Source organism: Columba livia, chromosome 1 (assembly GCF_036013475.1).
Source record: "Columba livia isolate bColLiv1 breed racing homer chromosome 1, bColLiv1.pat.W.v2, whole genome shotgun sequence".
Lineage (NCBI taxonomy): Eukaryota > Metazoa > Chordata > Aves > Columbiformes > Columbidae > Columba > Columba livia.
Window position 1 is genome coordinate 186,898,546 of NC_088602.1, and position 24,517 is coordinate 186,923,062.

Genomic DNA, 24,517 nt, shown 5'->3' on the forward strand with positions numbered 1-24,517 from the left:
GAACTGTGTTTTCCTGTGCATTCCAACACCAGCCTAGTTTAGAATGTTTTCAGTATTTCTTCTCATTAATAAGCCTTTATATGAAAGCATTTAGCTGGAAAGAAAAGCCATTTTATCTTGTTTTAAGGCATTATACCCACTGCATATAAATAAGAGAGAGCTCCTGGGTGAGAACCTGATCTGCGGTGAAAGATATTGGCATCAGTGAAATGACACCAGTGTAGCCAAGCTGTATACAGGGTCTTCAGTATGATCTGCATACACTCCATAATATTATCATTTGCACTTTTCTGCAGTAGCATTCGTAAAACGCCGTTTGTAATCCACACACATTCAACACAGTCAAAGCAAGTTTTTGCCTGAGTAAATGTTGGGCTTTTGTACAGCAAGAGCTGCCAAGTGTTTCCTCAGACATGAACACGACCCTCACTGGTGTGACCGTAAAAGAGGATCCCCAAGCATCCTAGTCTGAAACTTCAAGTGCTTAATCCAGATGCAGGTGCAAAGCTTCAAAGTCATTTGGCTTCAGTTTAGACCCTGAGATCCCTGTAGAAATCACTGATGTAATTCATAACAACCCAAATATGTTCATCTAGATTTGAAACTCCCTATAAATCAAATAGACTACTTATTATGTGTTCTCTATATTTTTCCCTGGTCAATACCTGAATAATTATACAGTCATAAAGGATACAAAAGTACTACAGGGTTATGATTCAGTAATAACTAAGTGCCATGTTTGCTAATAGTATATTTCTGGACGGATAAAATCACAACTATAGGCCTAATAATCCCTAAATTTACATTGTTTCTTCTTTTATCATATTGTAAGGAAAATAAGAACATAAATATTAGTTATATTGAACTTAATCTTCATAGAATCTTCTCCATTCCTACTTTTGGAGTACTCATTTTTAGATTACGTGGTGTAGGACAAAATGTCTTGCTTCCTATTCAGAGTATAATGTGGTTTCTTTGCCAAGATTCAGGCTGGGTCCATTGGAATATTTTTGAGACATTTTGTACTAGAACCTGATAAAAATGATCTGCCTTAAAATCTGTTCCACGGTTGAACATTGCAAACATATTTAAAAACCCTTGTAGTAGCCACAAGTCTTGTCAAACTCTCACAGAAATAATGAAAAAAATCTTCAGTTCATTTGATGGGAATTGGATTCAGCACCTGAAGTTTCACATTTCCTCTCATCATAGTGCTGGAACACGTAAACCTATTCTTTTTCTTTTTTTAAACAGAGCTTTTTAAAAAAAAAATATGTAGGTCTATAAAGCAGGTATTATCTTGTTTCCTGAATTTGCATAGAATCTACTTTCTTTGTTCCTTGTTTGTTGGGTTCTGCTACTGGCATTGATGTTCATATGACACAGGAACACAAAAATGTGTGCAGGGGTTCCAAGTTGTATTCTGCAACTTCCTGTTCATATCAAGCATTCCTAAAATTTTAGTGGGGACATGAAGTTTTGGACCATCTGCCTGTGGAATCTCAGAAGCTGCTGGTTCATGGTGTAACAGCGAGAGTGAGGTGCTGCCTTAGCCTTGCCTTATCCTTTGAAATATCATTTGGTACAAGCATCAGCACAGATGATGGCACGCAAAGGCGTATTTTCTCTTTTTTGGCACTTTAGATTCAATAGGATAAGAACTCTTCCACTCTAAAAAAATGAAGTATAGGCAATGTTATGGAATTCTGTGAAAATTACATTAATAATGAAAATAATTGCACTGAAAGTTAGATTTTACATACTAATTTTAGCTGAATTAAGAACAGTTAATTAAGAAGTATAATAAAATATATTAACTTGAGACATTATGTTGTTTCAAAATGTTTCCAGTCTACATTAAAAGTTCACTCAATAACCCTCCTTAATGGACCCTACTAATTGAATTGCATTGAATTGAATTGAGTTGGTTGCTCCATGAAAGTTTTAGGAAGCACAAAATTACTTTTAATTGGAAAACTAGTGGAGTATTTGGCAAACATACTACTGTAAGCCACTGAACATAATCTAAAGACAGTGATAAGGTGATTTTTCTCTCTGAATTTAATGTCCACTCTGTGGTCACATTCAAAATCTTGATTTTGACTGACATACACCTTGTAGAAATCTATTTTCGAGCAAGTTCTTTCCATATCACTTGAAATTGGCATTCTTCAACACCACTCAATTCCACACAACCTTATGCCTGAGTGAATAAGAACAGAAGAAATCAAAATAAAAATAATATGCCTATGAAGGTATTTCCATTTGTCGCAAACACTTGGCTGCAGTTGCTACACTATTTACTTTGCTCACATATTTTATATTAGCGCTGTACTGTAATTCTCCTGGAAAACATCATCACCTTTCCAATTAGCACGTTGTTCTTTAGGGGAAAAAAATGATGTTTCTCATTTTGATACACAAAGACACAGCATGCTAACAGATTTTTAGTGAAAGAGACTGAGTAGAGCATAAAACAACCCAGAAAATGCTCCCTAAACCATCCTCAGGATCTGCAGACTGATTCCAGCAGTGACTGGAAAGACTTAAAAAAAAAAAAAAAAAAAAAGAAAATAAAAAAAAAAGGAAAAAAGGAGGCTTTCTCAAACTGTGCATGAACATATCTTAATGGGCTGCTACTTTAAAAAGACTGTAAAAATTCTTCTCCCTGCTCCCCACATAAGCAGCACCACTATTTCACACTCTTTCACACACAAAGATAATGTGGAAATCACAGTTATGTGTGAAATGCTCCCTGATCACCTACTGAGTCAATATAAACCAGCCGTTTGCTTGAATTTGGATTCAGGTCTATGACAACCCTGTAAACCTACTGTCCATTCTGGGATTAAGCAACAATTGCAGGAATAAAGACTATGTCATTTAGCTAAATGATCAGTCTTCTAAACTGCGTTCAGTACATCCATCTACAGTAATTAGGAACTTTTTAAATGCTTTTAAATAGCTGCCTCATCTCCTATAATTAAATATTCCCTTTAATTGAATCTTCTTCTTTTGCATCGATGCATACCTCAAAACATTTCTAACATGTAATTCAACAGGAAGCTTTATAAACTCATCTGGAAAATATTTATTATTTTATTTTATTAGAGTTCACTACAATAAATCTTATTTATTTCTAAATGACATTTAGAGCATTTACATAAGCACCACTTGCATTTTTATTAATAAACATAATCCACTGTTTTGTGGCACTTCATAGATTATACAGATATTTATAATGCAAACTACATTACAATCATGTGCTATTTTACAAAATATTTTGGATTAACTTTTTCTTATTTAGAGCTCTGAACATTTTGTTCCAGTGTTTACATTTGTATTGGTATTCAGCCAGGCTAATATGGGCTAAACACCATAATCAAGAATAAGCTGTCTAACTTTCCCAGTTTATTCAGTTGTGTCAATTTAAGCCTCTGAACAATCATGATTAATATGTTTGCTTTAATTATCTTTCTGTGTGTGCTTTATCCCTTTGTTGGATTCCTCTGGGTAGAATCACGAGTTTGTGGATGAGCAAGTCTATGAAGAGAGCTGCATGGAGGTTTCCACCGTCAATAGACCGCCCAGCCACAGCCCCTCTCTCTCATCTCAACAAGGCGTCACCAGCACTTGCTGCTCACGAAGACATAAAAAGACTTACCGCATCCCCAACACCACCATCACCGGCAGCCGCCCAGGCAGCGTACAAGAGCTCAGCACCATCCAGATCAGATGTGTGGAGAGGACGCCTCTGTCTAACAGGTACCGCACACCGTCTGCACGCCCAGAGCTGAACCCCTTTCTTTGTCAGAGATGTAGAGGTGTTGTGACCTCTGCAGGCTGGCTGTGAGGCTAAAGACCAAAGTTAAATAGACATTAAAAAATGGACACTCGTACTGAAACATCCTGCCCTTAGTTTGCTCCAAGCTTCATCCAAGATAACAGAATAGTCTCTATCCATTTCTGCCATCTCATTCCCTTCCCCACAAACTACTCTGTGCTATTTGCAGCTCATAGCATCCAGGGATCCTAAATTAAATAGAGCACCAACTATTATATACCATGCACAAACATATGTCAAGAAAAATTTGGCATAGCAATTCAAATATATGAGATGAGCAAGTGGGAAGAGAAAGAAACGTCTGTCCCTGCTGTTTCTACTGATTTTGTTCAGAAGCATAGTACAAATGTGACCTCCTCGCATTTCCACAGAGCAGAGAAATAAAACTGATTCCCAGAGTCCTAAGTGTAATAGTCATAAGACTTTTCTAAATAAAAAAATATGAAATTGATAAGAAAAAAAATGTATTTCCTAGTTTGAGGAGTTATTACAAAAGTGAGTTTAAGAGTCTGTAAATTACTGGACATCTCTGTACTCTCACAACTAAACCATTTGGCTTTCAGGTATATCAGAACATCACCTCTGAAAACACAGCAAAGGTCTCAGGAGACCCAGAAGTGTTATCTATTGAACTCAAACACACCATCCTTTTAAAAAGAAGTGTTTTCAGCACTAGTTGCTATAGAGATTGTCTTGTTAAGTTACATTTTGAGTAGCTTGCCTTGTATAGTTATTAGGTTTGGATCTCACTTCCATGAACAACCCAGCACCTTGTCGCTACTGAAGTTTTTCAGCTGTTGTGCAATGAGACCCCCTAGCCAGCACAAAGCTCCAATCTGTCTTAGGTTTTCAGGAAATATTCTGCCTGGATCCAGCCTTTCTTTGCTAGAGGACTTGCCTGCACCTTGTGTCCAGTCACAGAGTATGTAAAAACACAAAGCACCAGCTTTGTGCTTTAAAAAAAAAAAAATTTAAAAAAAGGCTAAAAACACAAACACAAAATACCGGTCTTATGTCAAAATGGTCTGAGTTTTACAAGTATCTTGTGATGCTGAGGTACTGCAGCAATTCCATTAACATACTAACCTTTACTAGTGCATGCATCGCTGTGCCTTACTCTCGAGCATACATAATATACAAAATGTTCTTACACAAGCATGGCATAGAGGAATCAGTAGGAGACTGGAACTGCCCCTTACTTTCCACTTTCCTGTATAATAAGTCATAGAATCATAGAAGGGAGCACAAGGATCACCTTTCTTGGCAAAAGCGATCTAGGCAAGATGGCCCAGCGCCCTGTCCAGATGAGTCTTAAATTTGGCTAATGATGGGGAATCTACCACTTCCCTGGGAAGATTATTCCAATGGCTGATTGCTCTCATTGTGAAAAATTTCCCTCTTGTGTCCAATTAGAATCTCCCCAGGAGTGACTTGTACCCATTGCCCCTCATTGGCTATGCCAAGTTTGCTCCCCAGGGAGCTGCTCAAATGCTTCCCCTGCTCAGAAACACTTAAGTGATGACCCCAGAAACTTTTAGAAGTGCAGAAACGGTGGGAAGGAAGGGAGAAAGGGGGCCTGTCCATGGACGTGGGCATGGACCACCCACTGCTGGGTGCAGGGTGGTAGGTAGTGTCACTTCGCACCTCTGAGCTCTGCAATGGGGCAGGATGGAGATGGACGGCTGAGGGAGTGGAATCAGGCACACGAGAGGTTTGCAGTAACGTGGACTTTCTTTCTTCATGAGTTTTTGTTTCTTCCTGCAGCCGTTCCAGCTTAAATGCCAAAGTGGAAGAATGCGTTAAACTAAACTGTGAGCAGCCTTACGTCACTACAGCAATAATTAGCATCCCGACACCTCCAGTCACCACACCCGAAGGAGATGATAGGCCAGAGTCTCCCGAGTATTCGGGAGGAAACATTGTCAGAGTATCTGCTTTATAAAATAAGGAATTATTTATAAATTAGTATAAAGACCACTTGCAAGCTGAGCTCGAGCAGCAAGAAAGGAGTCATGAGGAATGAGAGAGCCGACAAAGACAACACCCCTTGATGTCTGCGCCAGCAGCCGCAGAGCAAGAAGTTCGGGAGAAACTAAACACTTTTTGAGTTTCAGTGTCATAGCGTGTAAACCAAAAGGAGTTTCTTACCCCTTGTCGGAACTGACGCGCGATGGAATCTTCTGTGACCATTCTGACTTACTATATGAGCACAATGAAATGTCCCCATTGATGCTTCTTCTTATCATAAGAGCTCTTTTTAGAAAAAGAAAAAACACAAAACAAAAAATAGAAACAAACCTGTGTTCCTGCTGAATGCAAAACAACAAGAAACATTTTGATAACACGTCTTTTTTTTTTTTTTCCTGTTAATAAACCACAAACTTGTTGAGAAACTGTCAAAAAATGGAAGAAAAAAATGCTCATGAGAAATATGTTTGTACTGACTGAACGAACTACAACCACAATGCATGCTGAAATTATTTGGACCTGTGATCTCAGTTTATTTTTGTTGTTTTTCAGATTAGGCATGATAAAATATTACTGTAGAAAGGGGCATTTCCGTGCACTTACAACAAGCTGATTGTTAATGTTCCATGGTAGTTGTACAAATAACTTCCCTTTGAAAAATGCAGTATTTCTTATTCAAACACTCATTAGTGAACTAAAGGTGTTCAGTTAGTTCAATATTTACTATTGTTTTATCTTGCTTCCTAGGTACTGTTACAACTGCAATAAGTCATTGTACACCTGTTGTATCAGGAATCAGGATTTCTTTTTTTTTAAGGTATATTACACAACTTCATCTACACTAAACACTTCTAATGGCAAACATTTAAATAATCTTACAGCCAAACAGTGCACCACAAATGTGCTATTCAGTCATTGTTCCTTTTGTCCACTGTCCTCTATTTCTGTGATAGTTTATTGTCCACTCCAACATTACCGTACTATTTGGGATTTCAAGGCTACTGATGAATCAACACGGTCCTTTCTTCGTGGGCATCTTTTCTACTTCTGTATTTTAAAAACACACCTCTCGTCCCAATGTACTCTTGCAGGATCAGTCCCATTTGAATTAAAATGACAACAAAGCTATTTTGGGGATAAGCTAACACTCATCTCCAAACCTTCCTTGTTGGTACTCTGCAGCATCCAGAGTATTGGCTACACTGGAAGACACCGGAACACATTCAGTAAAAAGAGATGGCCTAATTATTTTTGTAATTTTCTGTAAACATGCATCCTAAAATTGGTTGAGAATTTATATTGTGTGAAGAAATTTAATTACCTAAGAATACTGATAGCATAATGGATTAGGTCCCAAGGCTATAAAAATGTAATGTATTTCAATTGGAATTTACCCACATTGGCAAGCCTAAAAGCTAATATTAAGGCTCTACTAGTTAAGGCTTTTTGTCTTCATTTTAAAAAGATACTGATGTTACCAGAAACCTTTCTGATAAAAAAGCATCACTTTTCTTCATGAAAGTGCATTAGATGTATCATAATGCTTCCTATATACATGACATACCATGCATCATATACATCAAATATACATGGAATATATGCATATCAATACATACATATATACATCAAAAACACTGGATCAGAAATAATTGCATGTCTGCAAATTAAAATATGCATATAAATCAAAAGGCTCAGTGCATTAGATACCATTACAAGAAATGATTAACATAGTTATTTAATAGTTTGAGTAGTGTATGTTTCAGTACAGTATTTGCTAGCATTCTACTGACCTGAAAATTTGCATTAAGAGACAATACCCACTAAAAACTGAAACTTGCTGATGATACACTTTTTACTGCACACAAGTACTGGTCTTTCTCTCTACCTGTCAACAAAGACTGAAGAGTAGGTGATGGACTATCATGCTACAGTACATACACCAAAATACAACAATATCACATGTTAGAATTACATTGCAATTAAAAGGAGTACATAATGTCATGCATTACTCTTTTGTAATTTACTTATTCAGAAGCTTGGTTAATTTGCAATTAACTTCCCACTTTTTCTGCAAATCAGAAAAACTTACTCGTTGTGAACTGAGTTTCGACGTTTCCCTCCAAGCTGATCAGAGAGCAGGAGCAGAGGCTGTGCCTGGGCTGACCCGGGGAGCGCTCCTGCTGAGCTCTGCCGAGGATGGGGACCTGACCTTCCTCTTCTTTCACCCCGTTAGAAAATTCCCGTAGATCTGCCGAAGCTGGTGGGTTACATAAGTTTTAATGGAGTTTCAAAGACAGTCAGAATGGACCCACTTGCATCCTACTTCTACCCATGGTTACTCATGCAAAAAATGGCTTGGTCCCCACCTTTTGCCAAACAGTTGTTGGTATAAGAACTGTCCTGATATTAGCAACCTGCAGCAATTTATTTATGCCACATGGTACTTCTTGACTAGTTATATCAGGTAAATAATGCAAAAAGGCAGTTAGTAAACCCACTTTGGGACAGATTACATACAACCCAGGAAACCTTCGGACTCCATCAGGTCATGTGTCTTTTAAAATATCTTTATTCTCCTTTTCATACGGACTAAAAAGAATGCACTACAGCAATACACTTGCATAACAGTTCTACCCCTGAAGCAACTTGTACTTTCGTTTTTAAAATGTGGCTTAAGGAATAATTTAGTATGATTTTGCAGAATTTCAGTCCTGTCTTCTATTCCCATGTCACATGCAAAATCATTAATTTATTCTGAATTCGGGAAATACACATTCTTTTGGTGTTTTAGGTGATTTAAATGCTGTTTTGGTAGTGAATGACTGTCGATGACTGTGTAAAATGCATCTGTACTGTACATGAAATGTAATTATTTCTGTGTATCATACAAAGAAATCGAGGTTGTTGTTTTGACAATTTTGTTTGACAGTCATATATCGTATTTCAGAAGGCAGCATAATACCTGCATTATGCTGAACAAATAGACATTTGAGGAATATTTAAATAAAACATCTGCATGCTTGAATGGGTCAACCTGGTTTTGCAATAACTTATTCATGGAACTTTTTTTAATTTTCCTAATAAGGCTAAAGGAACACTAAGTCTAAGGGCAACGAATATCCCCAACACTAATTCCAGGCAAGCTGCAAATGCATCTAAACCATACCAGAGCCACCAAGACCAGGATGCCACAGCTGCCCTCCTCTTCTGTGGGTGGCCATCACCATCCCACCCTGCAGCCGCAGAGAAAATTGGGGCATTAAATTATTTCCAGCAAAAGCATACACCCGGTCTGGAGAAGGATACATTAGTGAAATCACAGGATCATAATGTTTTGCGCAGAGAGGGTGCTTAGGAGGTCATGTGCTCTCTTTCCTGCATCTGGGACTTTATTTTCCCATTGACTATTGTAACATCTGAAGATTTTCATGTGTTCTGGAATAGCAATCAGCTGATGGGATAGGTAAAGGTGCAGCTGAAAAAGCAGTCAGGAGTAAACAACACATTTAGACTGAAAATACTGTAAGATAATTACATGGACAGTTTAGTGTCTTATCTACTTGCATTATCTATTTACTTTGAAGGTACCCATTTTCACAGTATCTATGTACAATAAAGAACTGGAGGTGGGGGAGCATTGAGTAAAAAGCAAGGAGATCTATAAAAATACTGAAGAATTGAGGACATCCCAATTTTTATTTTTTTTTAATGTAGTCAATCATACACAAGTCTTAAAGTTTTAGATACAATCTCACTTCAATAATGGTAATTCATATGAATTAAACATAATGTTTCATGGTAAAAACTTCAAAATCTATTTGAAATGTGCTGTCTCCATATTTAACTGTATAGTCACTGTGACCAGCAGAATCTCTTTTTAGTATTTATTCTTCACAGTTTCCCTTATATTTACAGGTTGCTTTTAGAGAATGCACTGTTATAAAGAACAGAAAACATAGCTGCATTTCCTCCAGAAAGGCCTGTCATACAACCTGCTGGCAGCTGAATCAATACCTTGTCTAAAGACCAGGAATAGTGAATTTTGCCTCCTAAAAGCATCCCCATACCCACAAGTCATGACCTCATGGTGCAAACCTTCCTCAGCCCCAGGGCTACAGGCAAGAGTCCCCCAGACTTGGCACAATTCCTTGGGCTGACGGAAACACCTGATGCAGGCAGGGAGTGACCCCTTTTTCTAATACACTTGCTCTCCTCGCCATTAAGTGATCTGTGAAAAACGTTAAGGAGCAGCTCCACAGTTGCTTGTTGCCACAAGAAAGATTTGGTTCATTACACTTGATACTGCAGAGAAGAACACAGCAGCATTCTTCTCCAGGTACTCTGGAGGATGAAGTAGTTTTCAACTCTGCAAGTTTTCACTTCTCTAAATGTTCCCCTCTTGACAAGCAGCCTCTCTCCTACACATATCCTAAAGCTTTACAGCAAAAGAACAGGCTCGCAGCAGCCCAGTCAATCAATTTTAGGGCTCTTTGAACAATCTCTATAAAAACAGAGACACCTCATAGCCTGTGCACAGTGAAAGAAAAGAGTTTGAAAGCATTCCAATTTATAGCTGAGACCCATTTTGGCAAGTGTGGTTAGATACTCAAAATAGAAGGATTCTTTCCCAGAATACTTACCAGTAGTCCTTACTCGGGAAGGGAACACTTAGGTTGAGAGAGGTTCTCCTTCCCCTCTACTCTGCCCTGGTGAGACCACACCTGGAATGTTGTGTCCAGTCCTAGGCCCCTCAGTTCAAGAAGGACAGGGAACTGCTGGAGAAAGTCCAGCACAGAGCCATAAAGATGGTTACGGGAGTGGAGCATCTATGAGGCAAGGCTAAGAGAGCTGGGGCTCTTTAGCTTGGAGAAGAGGGGACTGAGGGGTGACCTCATCAATGTTTATAATTATATAAAGAGTGAGTGTCATGAGGATGGAGCCAGGCTCTTCTTGGTGACAACCGATGTTAAGACAAGGGGTAATGGGTGCAAACTGGAACACAAGAGGTTCTGCTTAAATATATGAAGAAACTTCTCAGTGAGGGTGACAGAACACTGGAACAGGCTGCCCAGGGGTGTTGTGGAGTCTCCTCTGGAGACATTCAAAACCTGCCTGGACACATTCCTGTGTAACATCATCTGGGTGTTCCTGCTCTGGCAGGGGGATTGGACTAGGTGATCTTTTGAGGTCCCTTCCAATTCCTAACATTCTGTGATCCTTCCTGCCATGTGGGTCAAAACCAGCCCTGTACACAACACAGACCGGCTCAGGATCTGGATAGCCAAGCCCAAGTGAGGTTACCCTGACCATGGATGTTCACTTTGGTAGGGGTTCACAAACACTGGTTTGGGAGGTCGGTCCTGTACCAAAGGAGCCCCACTCCAAACAATCCCTCTGCTCTTAAAACGTGCTGATGCACCTAATGGCAGTGCTTCCTCACCGCCTGGGAAGCCTAACGCCAAATGACCTGGACTGTGAGCATCTCTAATTCTAGCCGTGGACTTCTCCAACTCATCTCCCTAGCTTGGCTTGCCAAATCTGTTCCTTCATGAGCTCTAACCTGGACACGAGAAGATAGGCAGGCAACCCTCACTGGTAGCCTGGGGATTCCCCCCATGGGAGGACACTGGATAGCTGGAGCGTGGCTAAGCGAGCTGCCGGACACTCCTTGGGGAAAAACTTCAGGCGCCAGGATTTCCTGGACAACGGGTGGGACTTCTTCCTGCCCTTTTTTACATTACTTACGTTGAGACTCCCTACATTCAGCTGTAATCCACAGCAGGATGTAGCTGTGTACATGTAATCTATGCAATCCACAATCGAAAGATTCCACAATTTGTGGTTTGGTGGGTTTTTGTTTGTTATGGGTTTTTTTGTTGTTTTTAAGAGAGAAAAAACAATGGCTCAAATCCACTGCGTAGCACCACAGGTCTGCAGCACTCCGAAGCCCAGGGCTGGTTTACATCCAGACTTTCTCAGACACCTGCTCTCTTTCTGCATGGGAACCTTGTCCTCAGCTGCAGCAACACAGCCCAGTGGGTGCAGTGGAAAGGATGGAAATCTGCAGGAACACTGGGCATCAAGGCTTCGCAAACCATGCATGAGAAAGTATTTCTGACAAGATACACCAAGGAAAATTTTGGGAAGGTCTGTCCTTTAGGCTTTTTCTTACCTCCCAAGATAAGAATTAGCATCTCTGCAGGAGACGTACAAGAGCAGACAGGCAACCTTGCTTGCAATACTACCTGTGAAATAACTACACCCACGTGTAGACTGCTAACAACTAAACAACAGCCCACACAACTGAAGAGCTTAATTTCATGAGCCCTTAAGAAGCTTTCTCAGAAGCTATAAAAAAAGAAAATGGAATTTACAATGCAGTTTCTCCACAACAGAGTAATTGGAATGGGCAAAACCACGTCAAATTAACTCACACTAGCGGGAGGACCCTCCCAACTCCCACCCCAAGCATTCACAATCGAGGACTTCAAAATAAAAAAGCCATTATGGAATTTAAGACAAAAGTAATTTTATTGTCCTCCAAATCACACCTTGTTGGTTTTTTTTTCCTTTTCTTTTACAAATTCCAAAACAAATGAAAGAATTCTTGAAATGTAGTATTATGTAAAAACCCATTGGCCACAAACTACTGTAATCAGTGGAACAAATATATATTTCAGGAGCGTGGCCCACTGTAAAAATAATCCTATGAAATAAACATTGTTCATAAAAATACAGTAAAATGCACTTTCCCCACCTCAATAAATACATTTTAATGCTGTTTCCAGTTGGCATTTTCAGCCACTAGAGAGCTTTTTCTGAAGAAGCCAACATATAATTTCTCCTTATGTACTTTACAATTATTGCAATAGCATCCAGAACTGTGAGCATTTTCCTTGTAGTCTATTTTTTTTACCTTCAGGGGAATCACAGACAGGAGAAAAGATTTATCTGTAAAAATGTGCTACTCCCACATTGATTCCCATTTTGGAAAGAATGTTTAAAGTTTTTTTATTTTCTTTTCCTTTTACTAAGAAATAGTCTGTAGAACAAACATTTTCAAAGAAGAATTCTTGGGAATTACTCAGAAAATTAAAGTTTATTGTCCAGAGTCATAGTTTTGTTTTTAATCCCTGTTTAATACATTTAAAATTAAAAATTAAGCAGTTATGTTAGATAAAAACAGAAGTTTTAGAACATCTTTAACAACGGCTAAGATAAAGGTTTTGTCAGAAAAAAGGAAATCTCACCCTTTTTACAAATCTTGCAAATTTTTAAATCCAAGTATTGACTTGAATTGTAGTGCTGCTTTCCATGCACACACAAAACCCCACAATTATATATACATAAATCCCTGATCAAGACATTTTCCAAATGGCTTATTAAACATGTAACAGTCAATTTCAGCTGAAGTCACATTTTGTTTGTCCAAAGCACAGTCGTTTCTTCAGAAGATGAGTATTTCCTTTCCCACGATGCTTCCGTAGAGGTTCTGTCTGCCTGTGAACGAATCAGTATTTCACACATCAACAGCTTGTGACAATAAGTTAAATACTACTGTGCCCAGTGAATTAGTGCCTTTTAGAAAACAAACAAAATCAACTCTCTTTCAGGGCTGAGACTATGGCTAAGAGGCAGACAGGCTTATCCTTCTTTCCATGCTCACCTCCTTCACTTCCATGCGTTAGCAGTTTGCTGAAGCACACAAAGACTGGTCTATTTGGCATACTTGATGGAACAAAATAAACCCAACAACAACAACAAATACAAACAAAACCCTTTGTGACTTCTCAGATTCACTGCATCAACCTATAGCTCTTCCATTTCAAAGTGTGTACTGAAGCTGTTTGCCATGGATGTGTGTTCAAAGATCCTTGTCAGGCTTGGTTTCAGTAGCTCCACGGAATGACACGACAGCTGCTGCGAGGCTTCGCTCTTCAGGGACATGATCTGACCCGCCCCGGGATCCCTTCTGTCGTAGTACAGAGCCCACAGCAAAGTGATGGTGAGGATCATGGCCAGGATCTGCGTCACTCCAATAGAGATTCCCAGAAATCTCAGCACTTGCAATTGCTTCGTCCCTCGCAGAAAACTGTACATTTTTTTTCCGCACCCCTACGAAACAAAAATAGATTAGAAATATTTAGTCCATATTATTTGGCTTGCAGTTCCCGAGGTTTAGCTCACCCTACTTAGCACTGGCTCACCTGGTTCCCCAAAATTTCTCTTTCACTTCCTTCAAACAACACTTTGAAAATTATTTTCCCTATTTTCAGATCTCTTCCATAATGCCATCTTTACATTTTTTCACACACAGGGTTTACTGCATGTAATGAGCTCCAAGAGATCTGTGCTGCTCTGCAATTCAGAAATCACTCAAAGTTGATGCGAGTTCCTATCAACTATCACTGATTTGTAAAGAAACCCACCAGTTTTGCAAGGGTTTAAAAGACACTAAATCCTCTTAATAGTCTTCTTTCTGTCCTTAAATTGCAGATCTTCAAGGTTGTCAATTAAACTCCTTAGATGACTTCTACAAATAATACCACAATCTGAAGTCAAAACAACATCCTAGAAAAGATTTACAGACCTGCATAACCTTATCAGTGTTTCTTCCCTTCTTTTTAGTGTTTTATCTGGACTCATTATATGCCAGTTTACTAGTTCTGAGGAAAGTCTCTATGGAGGAGAAAAATCATTACATTCCAGACACCATCTGAGTAAGGAACATTGAATAGAATAACCTTTAACAGAGGGCTTCTGACAAATTTTCAGAATGCAGTGGGTACAAGCAGATTTTACTTAGTACTTAACAGTAATAATACCACATAGGTGGCATTACTCCTGCTTTTTATTCTTGAACTAGAAGCATCTCCTCATTGAAAAAAGTATATCCATTTATGTTAGTTACACTCTGCCTACCTCCTCTATCTGCAGACTGTATTTTACCATTAATTGGCTTAATTTACTATCTGAATGTAGAAATACCTCTGCAAATTATTAAGATGGCACTACATCAAGAGCCAGTTTTCTCATATCTTGTGCTGGGCTGTTGCTACTTGAAGCACAATGATGTCTCAAAGTCTTTGTAAAGACTCATCGTTATTTGCTCAGAGAAAGAAAAAAAAAAGGATGAAAAAAATCATATTAACTTCAAGTCATTTTTACTGGGAGGTAACACTGAAGCAAATATTATGAAAAATGACAGGAAAATTTACCAGTTCAAAAATGAACTGGTTTGGCACAGCTGTTTCCACACTTTTTTCCCCTCTCATACAGCATCTCTGGCCGCAGCAGGTCCCCAGGCTGTCTCAGGTTACCTACAGCTCTGAAGCAACCTGAGCACCAATACACATCCCCCTGACCGCTATGTCAACGTGGACTGTGCAGACATCTGAGCTTGAAAGTCACCTCAGTGCCTGGCTGCCTCGTTTTGCTTTGTTAACAGCTGTGAGAGCAGCTGTAACAACCCACCCGGCACCAGGGTCTGCACAAAGCCAGGCTGGCAGCTGGACCCTGCTCCAAAGCGCTGACCATCCTGTGCTGCGCTAGGATGATGGTCACAGACACCGCCTCTCCCTACCAGTGAGCAGGTGCAAATCCAAAGCAATCATTTAAAAAGCAAGTTTGCTGATGACACTAAGCTGGGAGGAGTGGCTGACACGCCAGAAGGCTGTGCTGCCATCCAGCGGGACCTGGACAGGCTGGAGAGTTGGGCGGGGAATAACCTGATGAAATTTAACAAGGGAAAGTGTAGAGTCCTTCATCTGGGCAGGAACAACCCCAGGTTCCAGTATAGGTTGGGAAATTACATATTAGAGAGGAGTGTAGGGGAAAGGGACCTGGGGGTCCTGGTGGACAACAGGATGACCATGAGCCAGCACTGTGCCCTTGTGGCCAGGAAGGCCAGTGGCATCCTGGGGTGTATTAGAAGGGGGGTGGCTAGTAGATCGAGAGAGGTCCTCCTTCCCCTCTACTCCGCCCTGGTGAGACCACATCTGGAATATTGTGTCCAGTTCTGGGCCCCTCAGTTCCAGAAGGACAGGGAACTGCTGGAGAGAGTCCAGCGCAGGGCAACAAAGATGATTAAGGGAGTGGAGCATCTCCCTTATGAAGAAAGGCTGAGGGAGCTGTGTCTCTTTAGTTTGGAGAAGAGGAGACTGAAGGGTGACCTTATTAATGTTTATAGATATATTAAGAGTGAATTCCACGAGGATGGAGCCAGGCTCTTCTCAGTGGCAAACAATGATAGGACAAGGAGTAATGGGATCAAGCTGGAACACAGGAGGTTCCACTTAAATTTGAGAAAAACCTTCTTCTCAGTGAGGGTGACAGAGCACTGGAACAGGCTGCCCAGGGAGGTTGTGGAGTCTCCTTCTCTGGAGACATTCAAAACCTGCCTGGACATGTTCCTGTGTGACCTCACCTAGGTGTTCCTGCTCCAGCAGGGGGATTGGACTAGATGATCTTTTGAGGTCCCTTCCAATCCCAAACATACTGTGATACTGTGATTATTTACACAGCAAACTTATGATCCTCAAAAAGCATGTTAAAACATCACAGGTTGGTGTTTCCTAGAAATGGAAATTTAGAAAGAGTTGTTGGCTCTTTGGTTCCTCAGCAGTTTCCAATCCATCAGCGCACACTCCGGAGTTTGCTTAAATGAACAAATAATTACTGTAAAAGGCTTCAGGAAGGCTCCAAAGCCCTTGTAAGGCAGCCAATGATACACAGAGACACCAGCTCTGGGAACTAACTACTGGTCAACAGTGTAAACACAAGCTACGGTGCTTGCTGCTCAGGAAAGGTGATGCCCAGTCTTCGAAATGATAAAACCTTGAAGAAGAATCCCCAAGCTACTCTAGAGGCCATGCCCATTCTCTATTCTAAACTTTACAGGCCTTCACAGCACAGAAATCAAAGGAACAAAGCCACCAAGAAAAATTCAGAGTAATAATCTGGATAGGATAACTGCGGGCATCAAAAGGCATTGGTCCCAGCAGAAGACATCAGGAACTCATCTAAATGAGCATCATCTTCAAAATGGCATTTTTGTGTTTATATCCTTGCTACATATTTCTTATGCTTTTCTGTGGAAAGAAAGTGATTTATTAAAGTGACAGAACCTAAAGACAGGACATGATCAGTAACAATTTTCAATCAATCTGAAATTCCTCAAAGTCAACAATTCCAAATGCTACAGTCCTGAATGTACTTGATGAAAACCCTGATTCTCGCCTCACACAAAAAATTCACATTGCAGTCAACAGATTTTCATTTAGGATCTAAATAAAATTAATGTACTATGTAGATAATTGTATCTGAATAAATTAAAAAAATCTCAGTGTCTTTGCTCCAGTCATCATTTCGCTGTGTCAGTTTCTAAACATTAACATAGTTTAGACAAAGAACTAAGACTAAATGTGGATTCTTTGAAATTTGAAAATAATAAAAAACCCACACGCTGTAGCAAAAGCAATGTAATTGAACTTGCTGATGAACAAAAACTGTCACATTTGTGCCTTTTTTTCTTCAACTAGAAGACAATGTTGTAATTCTACTACTTTCCAAATATGTTTTTAATTACAGAGAAACTGGCTGCATGTTGATACTTTTGATAACCTTAAGGTATGAAGGTAGATGGTGGTCACAATTTAAAAATGCTCAGCCACAGCAGTATTCAAATTCAGTTCATTTGTTGCCTAGAGGAAACATCCATTAACAGAGAGCATTAACATTAATGCCTACATCTCCCACAATACAGACACATAACTGAGACAAATTATGCCCAATCTAGATAGACTGCCTCCTTCCATTTAATGATGTTCTTACAGTTCTGCTCCAGTACACATTCAAAATCAGTTTCAAAACCGAGAAACATCCAGCCACCCCTGTTATCCTCACATTCACGCATTTTATTTCTGCTTATGTGACACATTCATAGTTGGTAGCCTGCAATTAAAGCATACATAAATATACTTTCCTCAGCAAAAGTAGAAGTTTGTCACTAAACAGGGAGCTCTTGTTGACAACCCAAAAATAGTATAAAACTTTGCAGCAATCATTCTGAAAAATTATCTTCAAACTCCTACAGAGCTACGGACTAAAGGCCTGATTCACATTTATTACAAAGGCCATTTTATATTTTCAGTGTTAAAATGGAAACAAAGCACATAGTTGCGATTTACAGCAGCATTACAGAATAAGGACCAGATATTAAGGCACTTCTTGGAGTAGAAAAGATAAACCATCAGCATATACAACAGATCTGTTGTATACTCAAGATTATGCTAGAAAACAAAAGAAAAGAGCATCGAACATGCAATTTTGACTTTTCTGAAGATATCCTACCAATCATTTTATCTAGGCTACAGTTCCCAGTCACAAGATGGGCAGAGCTCCACTCGTCCTCAGACCACAATGAACCTCCAAGGCCACATTGTCATCTGAAGCACCTCCCTCACAACTACGCTCTTTCTAAGGTGAGTCTGTTCCATGAACTGCACCCAAAGGTGGAAGCTCATCAGAATAAAAGCAATCCAAGACCAACACATTTGAAAAATAGCTTTCAAAAATCCATCAAGGGAAACATGATGCCTGCCAAAAAATACTCTCAAGCAGAACTATAAGTAAGCCACCTTTCCTTCTACAAAAACTGTACTGTGAAGGATTCCAACTCAGACTTCAGAAAGCTCTGAGATCCCAGCAGAAAATTACAGAACAGCTACAACAAAACAATTTTATCAATCCCAGCCAAACCAAACTTCGGTTTTCTGAAGTACTACAAATAATTTTTCTGAAGTACCAGATTGGACTTGCAAAGCATTTACATAAGCCAATTTCAGGCTAGCGAGGCTAATCTCATCAGGCTCCCTCTCAAACCACCAGACTATGCAAGTTTGTTTTGAATCAGTTTCTAAAAAAGCCTTTCTCCTTCAATTCTCCAAAGCAGAAGTCAGACAGATTAGCCTTGCAAGTGTACGTTGGTTTTGCTTTATACTGATAAACATATCAGCAAGTGTACTGTACGAGCCTGTGAGACAACCCACCGGTAAGCACCATGGGAAAAAAATGATTTTGCTAGCAAAATACTGTACCTATCTCAAAAAACAATGGAGTATTTTTCTGGTTGGTAAAACAGGACACAGCCTATGCCTTTTTGGAATGGATTTTGCAATAGCAAACCAAAAATAAACTTTTGCTAAGAGCTGAATCCATCCAAAATACTTTAGGGTACAGTAGAGGAAGAAGCAGAAATGTGCCCTTCAGGTTTCTTTTAGAAAATAAGTCAGGCAACCTTTCTTGTTATCAAGTGTATCTTAACACTGCCCTTATGTTCTACACCATCATCATCTTTGGCTATCAATCTTCTCCAAGAAGAACTAAAAGAACCTGATTATATAAGGTGCACAGAGAATCACTTTCACAGAATGTGGCTGTGGCAATGAAATGTTAGCAGAAGAAATGAAATGAGAAAACCTTGCAGTTTCGACAAGACACTCCAGTGACTAGTACTCCTTCTCAGAAATTTTTGAGCTTCCTGACCTCAGAAAATAGTTTTTTATTGAGTAACACTGCTTACATACTCTTGCTTTTTCACATAGGCAGGAAGGATGCTCAGGGCAAATGAATGTTCTGCAGCTTCCATACCTCTACACTCCTCAAGGGCTCTCCATGGCAGACTTGTGCTGCATGTTATCAATACTGGCAACATATTACAAAAAACAGCCATCAATGCAGAGTGAGCCACGGTTTGTTCTTCTTCAAGAATGCCTAAGAGATTGTCAGGCCCCAGGAAAAGCCTGGATGGCTTTCCCATTCTGAGACTGACACTTCTGAAGTGTAACCAGTGCTGCGAGCCCTGCCAGAAGGCAGGAGAGGCCATAAAGTAGCTGACGGAAAGAAAACAGCCTTTGCCACTGTCTTTAAGGTTCCCTAGAACAGACTGGCCTGCTGAGGCACCTGCCTCTTGGCAGCTCTACTTTCTCTCTTCCTATTGAAGGCACACAAGGCCTAGGACAGATGTCCGACAGTCCTCTGCTCATATGAGTCAATGCCATACAAGTCTAGCAAATCGCTCCACATGAGTGATGCCATTTCCCCAAAACCTGATTCTTTCCTAGCAATAGCTAATACTTATCTTGGCCTGTTTATATAGTGAATCTCCCCTGCTTCAGAAGTTTCTCTCCATGAGTCCTGAACAAGAGCCACATAATAGATTCTTGTAAGAGTCTTCAATGGTGGTAAGAGATTGGGACAAGATGAAATGGTACTTTGGGTGCTCTTCCATTGAGCAGAGCTGCACTGTCCACTAGAGAAATGTTCACGCTGCAGCATCTGAAAGCACGCTTCTCAGGCCCATCCTCCTTCCTATGCATTCTGTATTACTCTCCTCAGATCTTCATAACTACATGACTGAGACATGCTTTTTGTTGCTACTGGACCACCTGGTCTGTTGGTCATTCTGATATTACTGAATGCACAATTAAATGTTTTCAGAGGTCTGTGAGCATAAAAATAAAAGGTAGGTATCAAAGCAGCCTCCAGACAAAGGCAACTTCAGACAACATTTCTGTGAGAACAGCTAAGAGTTTAAGTAGGGAACATGCTTACTTATTTTTATAATTTTCACCCTAAGAAAAGTAATGACTTGCTACCGTAATCTCCTCCCTTATCCACTTTGAGTTCAAATAGGTCGTCTTCTGCTTTTAAGGTGTTTTTTATTTTAATTTATTATTTTAAAATAATAATCATACTGCAACATAGTACAAGTTAGAGAGAAAGAAAATTGTCACACAAAGTTTCTACGCATGCTTGCAGCGGAACAACCTGCCTCCTGGCATGAGCACTCTTAACAAGAGAACGCTCATCTTCCAGAGGACTTCTCAAAAGCATCCTTCACTGTTCATCCCACTAGACATATGGTAACATAACATATGGTAAGTAGAATTTCTCTTAGTTTAGGCAAGCTGGAAAATGGACATTACACCAAAACTAATTTTTCATTTTTTGACTGGAACAAATTTCAACTCCAACCTAACCAACATATGACAAATACCTCTAATGTTTAAGCATGTTAACTGCACTGCTAATAACGTATCTCACTTTCAGATAAGGGTGGATGGGTTTGTTCTTTCTTTTTTCTTCCTTTCTCTCTCCTTTCACTTTAGCATTAATAAATAATAATCATAAACAAACATAATAAACACTTTCCATAACCATAATTACTCTACAAACCTTTCTGCTGCACTGCAAGTCATGAGTTTGGAAAATGACTGGATCAGGAAGAATTTACAGAGCCTTCTGAAATATCCACATTGTTCTTCTTACCTCCTGGTAAAGGTCACTGAGATCCTCATGATGTGCCTGCTTAGAGCACCCAGGGAACTCTCTGACACAGCAGGAGTCAGGCGGCCAGTCCATCTCTGTCATTTCCAGCCAGTCTGTGAAGTACACCACCCCACAACATTTAAACTGCAAAGGAAGGATTAGCCAAGATCAGCAATAATGATGCTACTTCTTCATAAAAACAGGTCATCAAACAAGCTAAATAAATTCCTATTGACAGCTTCCAAAATATTTACGAAGGACTAAAAACCAACTACCAAAGCTTCCATGTATCTTCTTCTGCTGTACTCTGACATAAAAGCAATGTGAAAAATGTAATGTAGTGACCAATGAACACCTCAGGAACAGCCAATGCTATTGCTCTGGCCTTTAAATCCCAACTGCTCCCTCAAAGGATGCTCACAGAAATCGTCCTACCCTGTAATTCTGTTATCGTTAGTACAAGGAGCCAACACAATAATTTCACGTCAAAAGGGTGACTAATGAACAAGTATATCTGTGCCTGAAGGAGGTAGTAGGAAAAGATGATTACGGGCTAGTGCAGACTATTCTGGCAAGGCTACAACTATGGACACATCTGTTGAATATGAGACGAGAAAAGGTACAGATTTATCTGAATACAGAAAAAAAAATATTAAAAACGTAAATAAAAAGGTATAGAAATCAGAAATGCTGAAAGGTAAAAGGAAAATGAAAGCAGAGTATCACACTAAAATAAACACTGCAACAGAGCTGACCATAAAAGTAGGAAGTCTGGCTGCAAAGCAGATGAGCCATAATTGGCTATAAAACCCACCAGGACTAACAACCTGTCTTCTGCTCTGCAAAGCACACCAAGAGATTTAAAGCCAAATGACCAGCCTACCACATTCCTAGATGCTTTCACAGAAAAAAGGGCTGAAGCAGCTACATTAGATTTTCTTCGGCACTGGATGGGGACTTGATATGACTGAAAAAAAAAAAAAAGCCTCACTGCAGGAATAAGATACTCCTTTTTTTCTGTCTGTCTGCTCTCCAGCACCAGGCTGAGTGTTCATAATGCATCACTTGTTTGCTTTGACCCATGGGCTTGGGAACATTTGTCCCCCTTACCCACTTCAGGGCCAGAGTCCTGCATACCACACCACTCACAGTCACAGTCCAGCAGGCGAGTGCCCGGACACCACGGTGGCACACACTGTGCCTTGGCTTCTCCAGTCCTCTTACAAATCTCACTTTTTCCTCTTTCACCACAGCTTTAACGTCTCTGTTTTTATCAGTTTGCTACTCAGTCAAAAACCTCTCAACACTGGGCTTTCTAAGGAAAGATCAAGCTTTAGCTCTTCATTGTAACTGCAAAGACAACCTCATTAAACATCCATTTCTTACTTCCAAATCTTTTCTTCGCCCCCACCCAGTTCTTCCTTCTTGACTTCAACTGAACCTTCCCGTGTTCATACTCACAACTGTGATTTTAGACCAGCCAAGGAGGTTGGAGGGGAAATACGTTTCCCATCTCTCTCAGATATTAAAAGATACAGAAGAGTGAGCACAAAGCTGATCAGGGCTGAATCTTTGGAAACATAATTGTAATTACGAATTTTTTATTTAGGAAAAAATATTGTCATGCTGACTGAAGAAGTGCCCCAAGCATTGTGCTCATTCATGCATAAAGCACATACCAGGCTCACACATCCACTGTCTGCGTTATGAGTGGACACAATAAACATGAGAGCCCGCTAATTAATTAGGAGCTGTAAAAGAGACTTCTCAGTTCACTTCTAACTTTCCCCAAATCATTCCTCTGGTCAGAGATGAAAAATAGGAAATCTAAGTTCTAAAAGGAACTTTTTCTCCCCTGGAAGAGTTAAGGCATAGTTGAAGTTTTATTCATATTCATATTAAAAACAGCTATTACGATGACACTGCAACAACGAGGAGTGTAAGAGGTAGCTTTTAATATAATCAACCTATACATTTAAACCAAGATACAGTATCAGCTCTATTCAGGTAAACAGAGGCCATTGGATTATGTTTATCTCAGGTACAGAACAGGCACCAGCACTACCTGAGTATGAAGGATTACTCGGTTTCATGGAGCACTTGCACAGCCAGAACAGGAGACTGGGAAGGCCGAGGGTTGATTAACCTCATGTAGTCCTCATTCTTTCTTTCAGGTTATAGTATAAATACAGACTAACCAAGTGCTGCCAGGAAATGTTTAAATAAACAGGAAATCTGTGCAACAATGATAGATTTCAACATTTCAACATGGGCAGCACAATGACAGGCATTTAAAGAGTTCTCTTCCTGCACGTGAGTTATATTTGGAGTTAATGGCTTTTACCTTGGGCAATTTCATGTTTTTGTAACATAATAGTTCATTCTTTGAAAACAGTTCCGAATTTTAGTAGGCCAGAGGGCAAAGCTGTGAATACACAAGGCAGCTTTTTGGTTTGTTTCCCCCATCCAGCACAGTCAAAGAAAGTAAAAATCCTGATCACTTTCTCTAGGCTCGGCCAAAGAGACAGTGCTGGCATCCTTTCGGAAACTTCCTTTCCCACTCAGTTCCAGCTAAGGACACTATCTTAGACATGACAGCTCTGTGAAAGGAAACTAACAGAGCCTAGAGAAAGGCAAGCACAGTTTAATATTAAATTAGCATATAGAAATATTATTTTATTTTACCTGCTGACTTTGAATTTTATATACATCATATTCCTAAATGCTGTAATAATCCTAAGAGGTATTGGTGTCCTAACCTTACTGGCAAAGCAGAAGACAGTGTTAATTTTACTGAATTTAGTAGCATTCTTTTCTTGATGTTTTAGTATCTTTAGGGCTCCAGAGTTGGATATCAAGTGATGTTAACAGACATCATCACTACACAAGGTTTCACATTAAATGAACTTTCATTTATCTACACACTTAAAAACAACTTTTTTTTCCCTTAGCAGATAAATAACATTTACTTCAGCTCACAAATTAACTGTCATCTTACCTCCCTCTGGAAGAAATTCCAGGCATGGGTCAGCCACTGGTACCTTGGTAGACCATAATTGGTCATCCTGGCCTTCAGCGTGATCATATCAGACCACTGCACTGGAACCTGGAACAAGGAAACAAAAGTGATTCACACCACAGAAAGCTGATAAACAGATCAGTTGGCTTGTGGCTCCAATCCTAGAACTTCCACCTATTCTGAGGTCTTTCAGTGCAATGATCGAAATAACTTTGTATTCAAATAAAACAGGAAAACAATTGCTTCAATCTTTACAATATTGAAACTTTACGACCCTTTATTAAAATATCAGGAAAAAGCTATTTGTATCCTTTGCTTACAAATTAATGGACACTGGCAAATGAGCTGCATTTTGC

At 39.7% G+C, this 24,517-nt stretch overlaps 2 protein-coding genes across 7 annotated transcripts in view; one reads left to right on the top strand and one right to left on the bottom strand.

Moving 5' to 3' along the window:
• The window catches only part of KCND2 (potassium voltage-gated channel subfamily D member 2), a 271,734-nt gene extending 262,889 nt beyond the window's left edge, over positions 1-8,845 (top strand). For all 3 annotated transcript variants that reach the window (XM_065048821.1, XM_065048819.1, XM_065048822.1), the window contains exons 6-7: positions 3,518-3,765; positions 5,609-8,845. In XM_065048821.1, coding sequence (XP_064904893.1) covers positions 3,518-3,765; positions 5,609-5,786 — 426 coding nt within the window. In that variant the 3' untranslated portion in view covers positions 5,787-8,845. The remainder of the gene's footprint in view (positions 1-3,517; positions 3,766-5,608) is intronic.
• A 3,479-nt stretch (positions 8,846-12,324) lies between these two features.
• Positions 12,325-24,517, bottom strand: part of TSPAN12 (tetraspanin 12) — a 48,313-nt gene continuing 36,120 nt past the window's right edge. For all 4 annotated transcript variants that reach the window (XM_065048823.1, XM_065048825.1, XM_065048826.1 and 1 more), the window contains 3 exons: positions 24,141-24,248; positions 21,143-21,286; positions 12,325-13,927 (listed from right to left, as the gene is read on the bottom strand). In XM_065048823.1, coding sequence (XP_064904895.1) covers positions 13,622-13,927; positions 21,143-21,286; positions 24,141-24,248 — 558 coding nt within the window. In that variant the 3' untranslated portion in view covers positions 12,325-13,621. The remainder of the gene's footprint in view (positions 13,928-21,142; positions 21,287-24,140; positions 24,249-24,517) is intronic.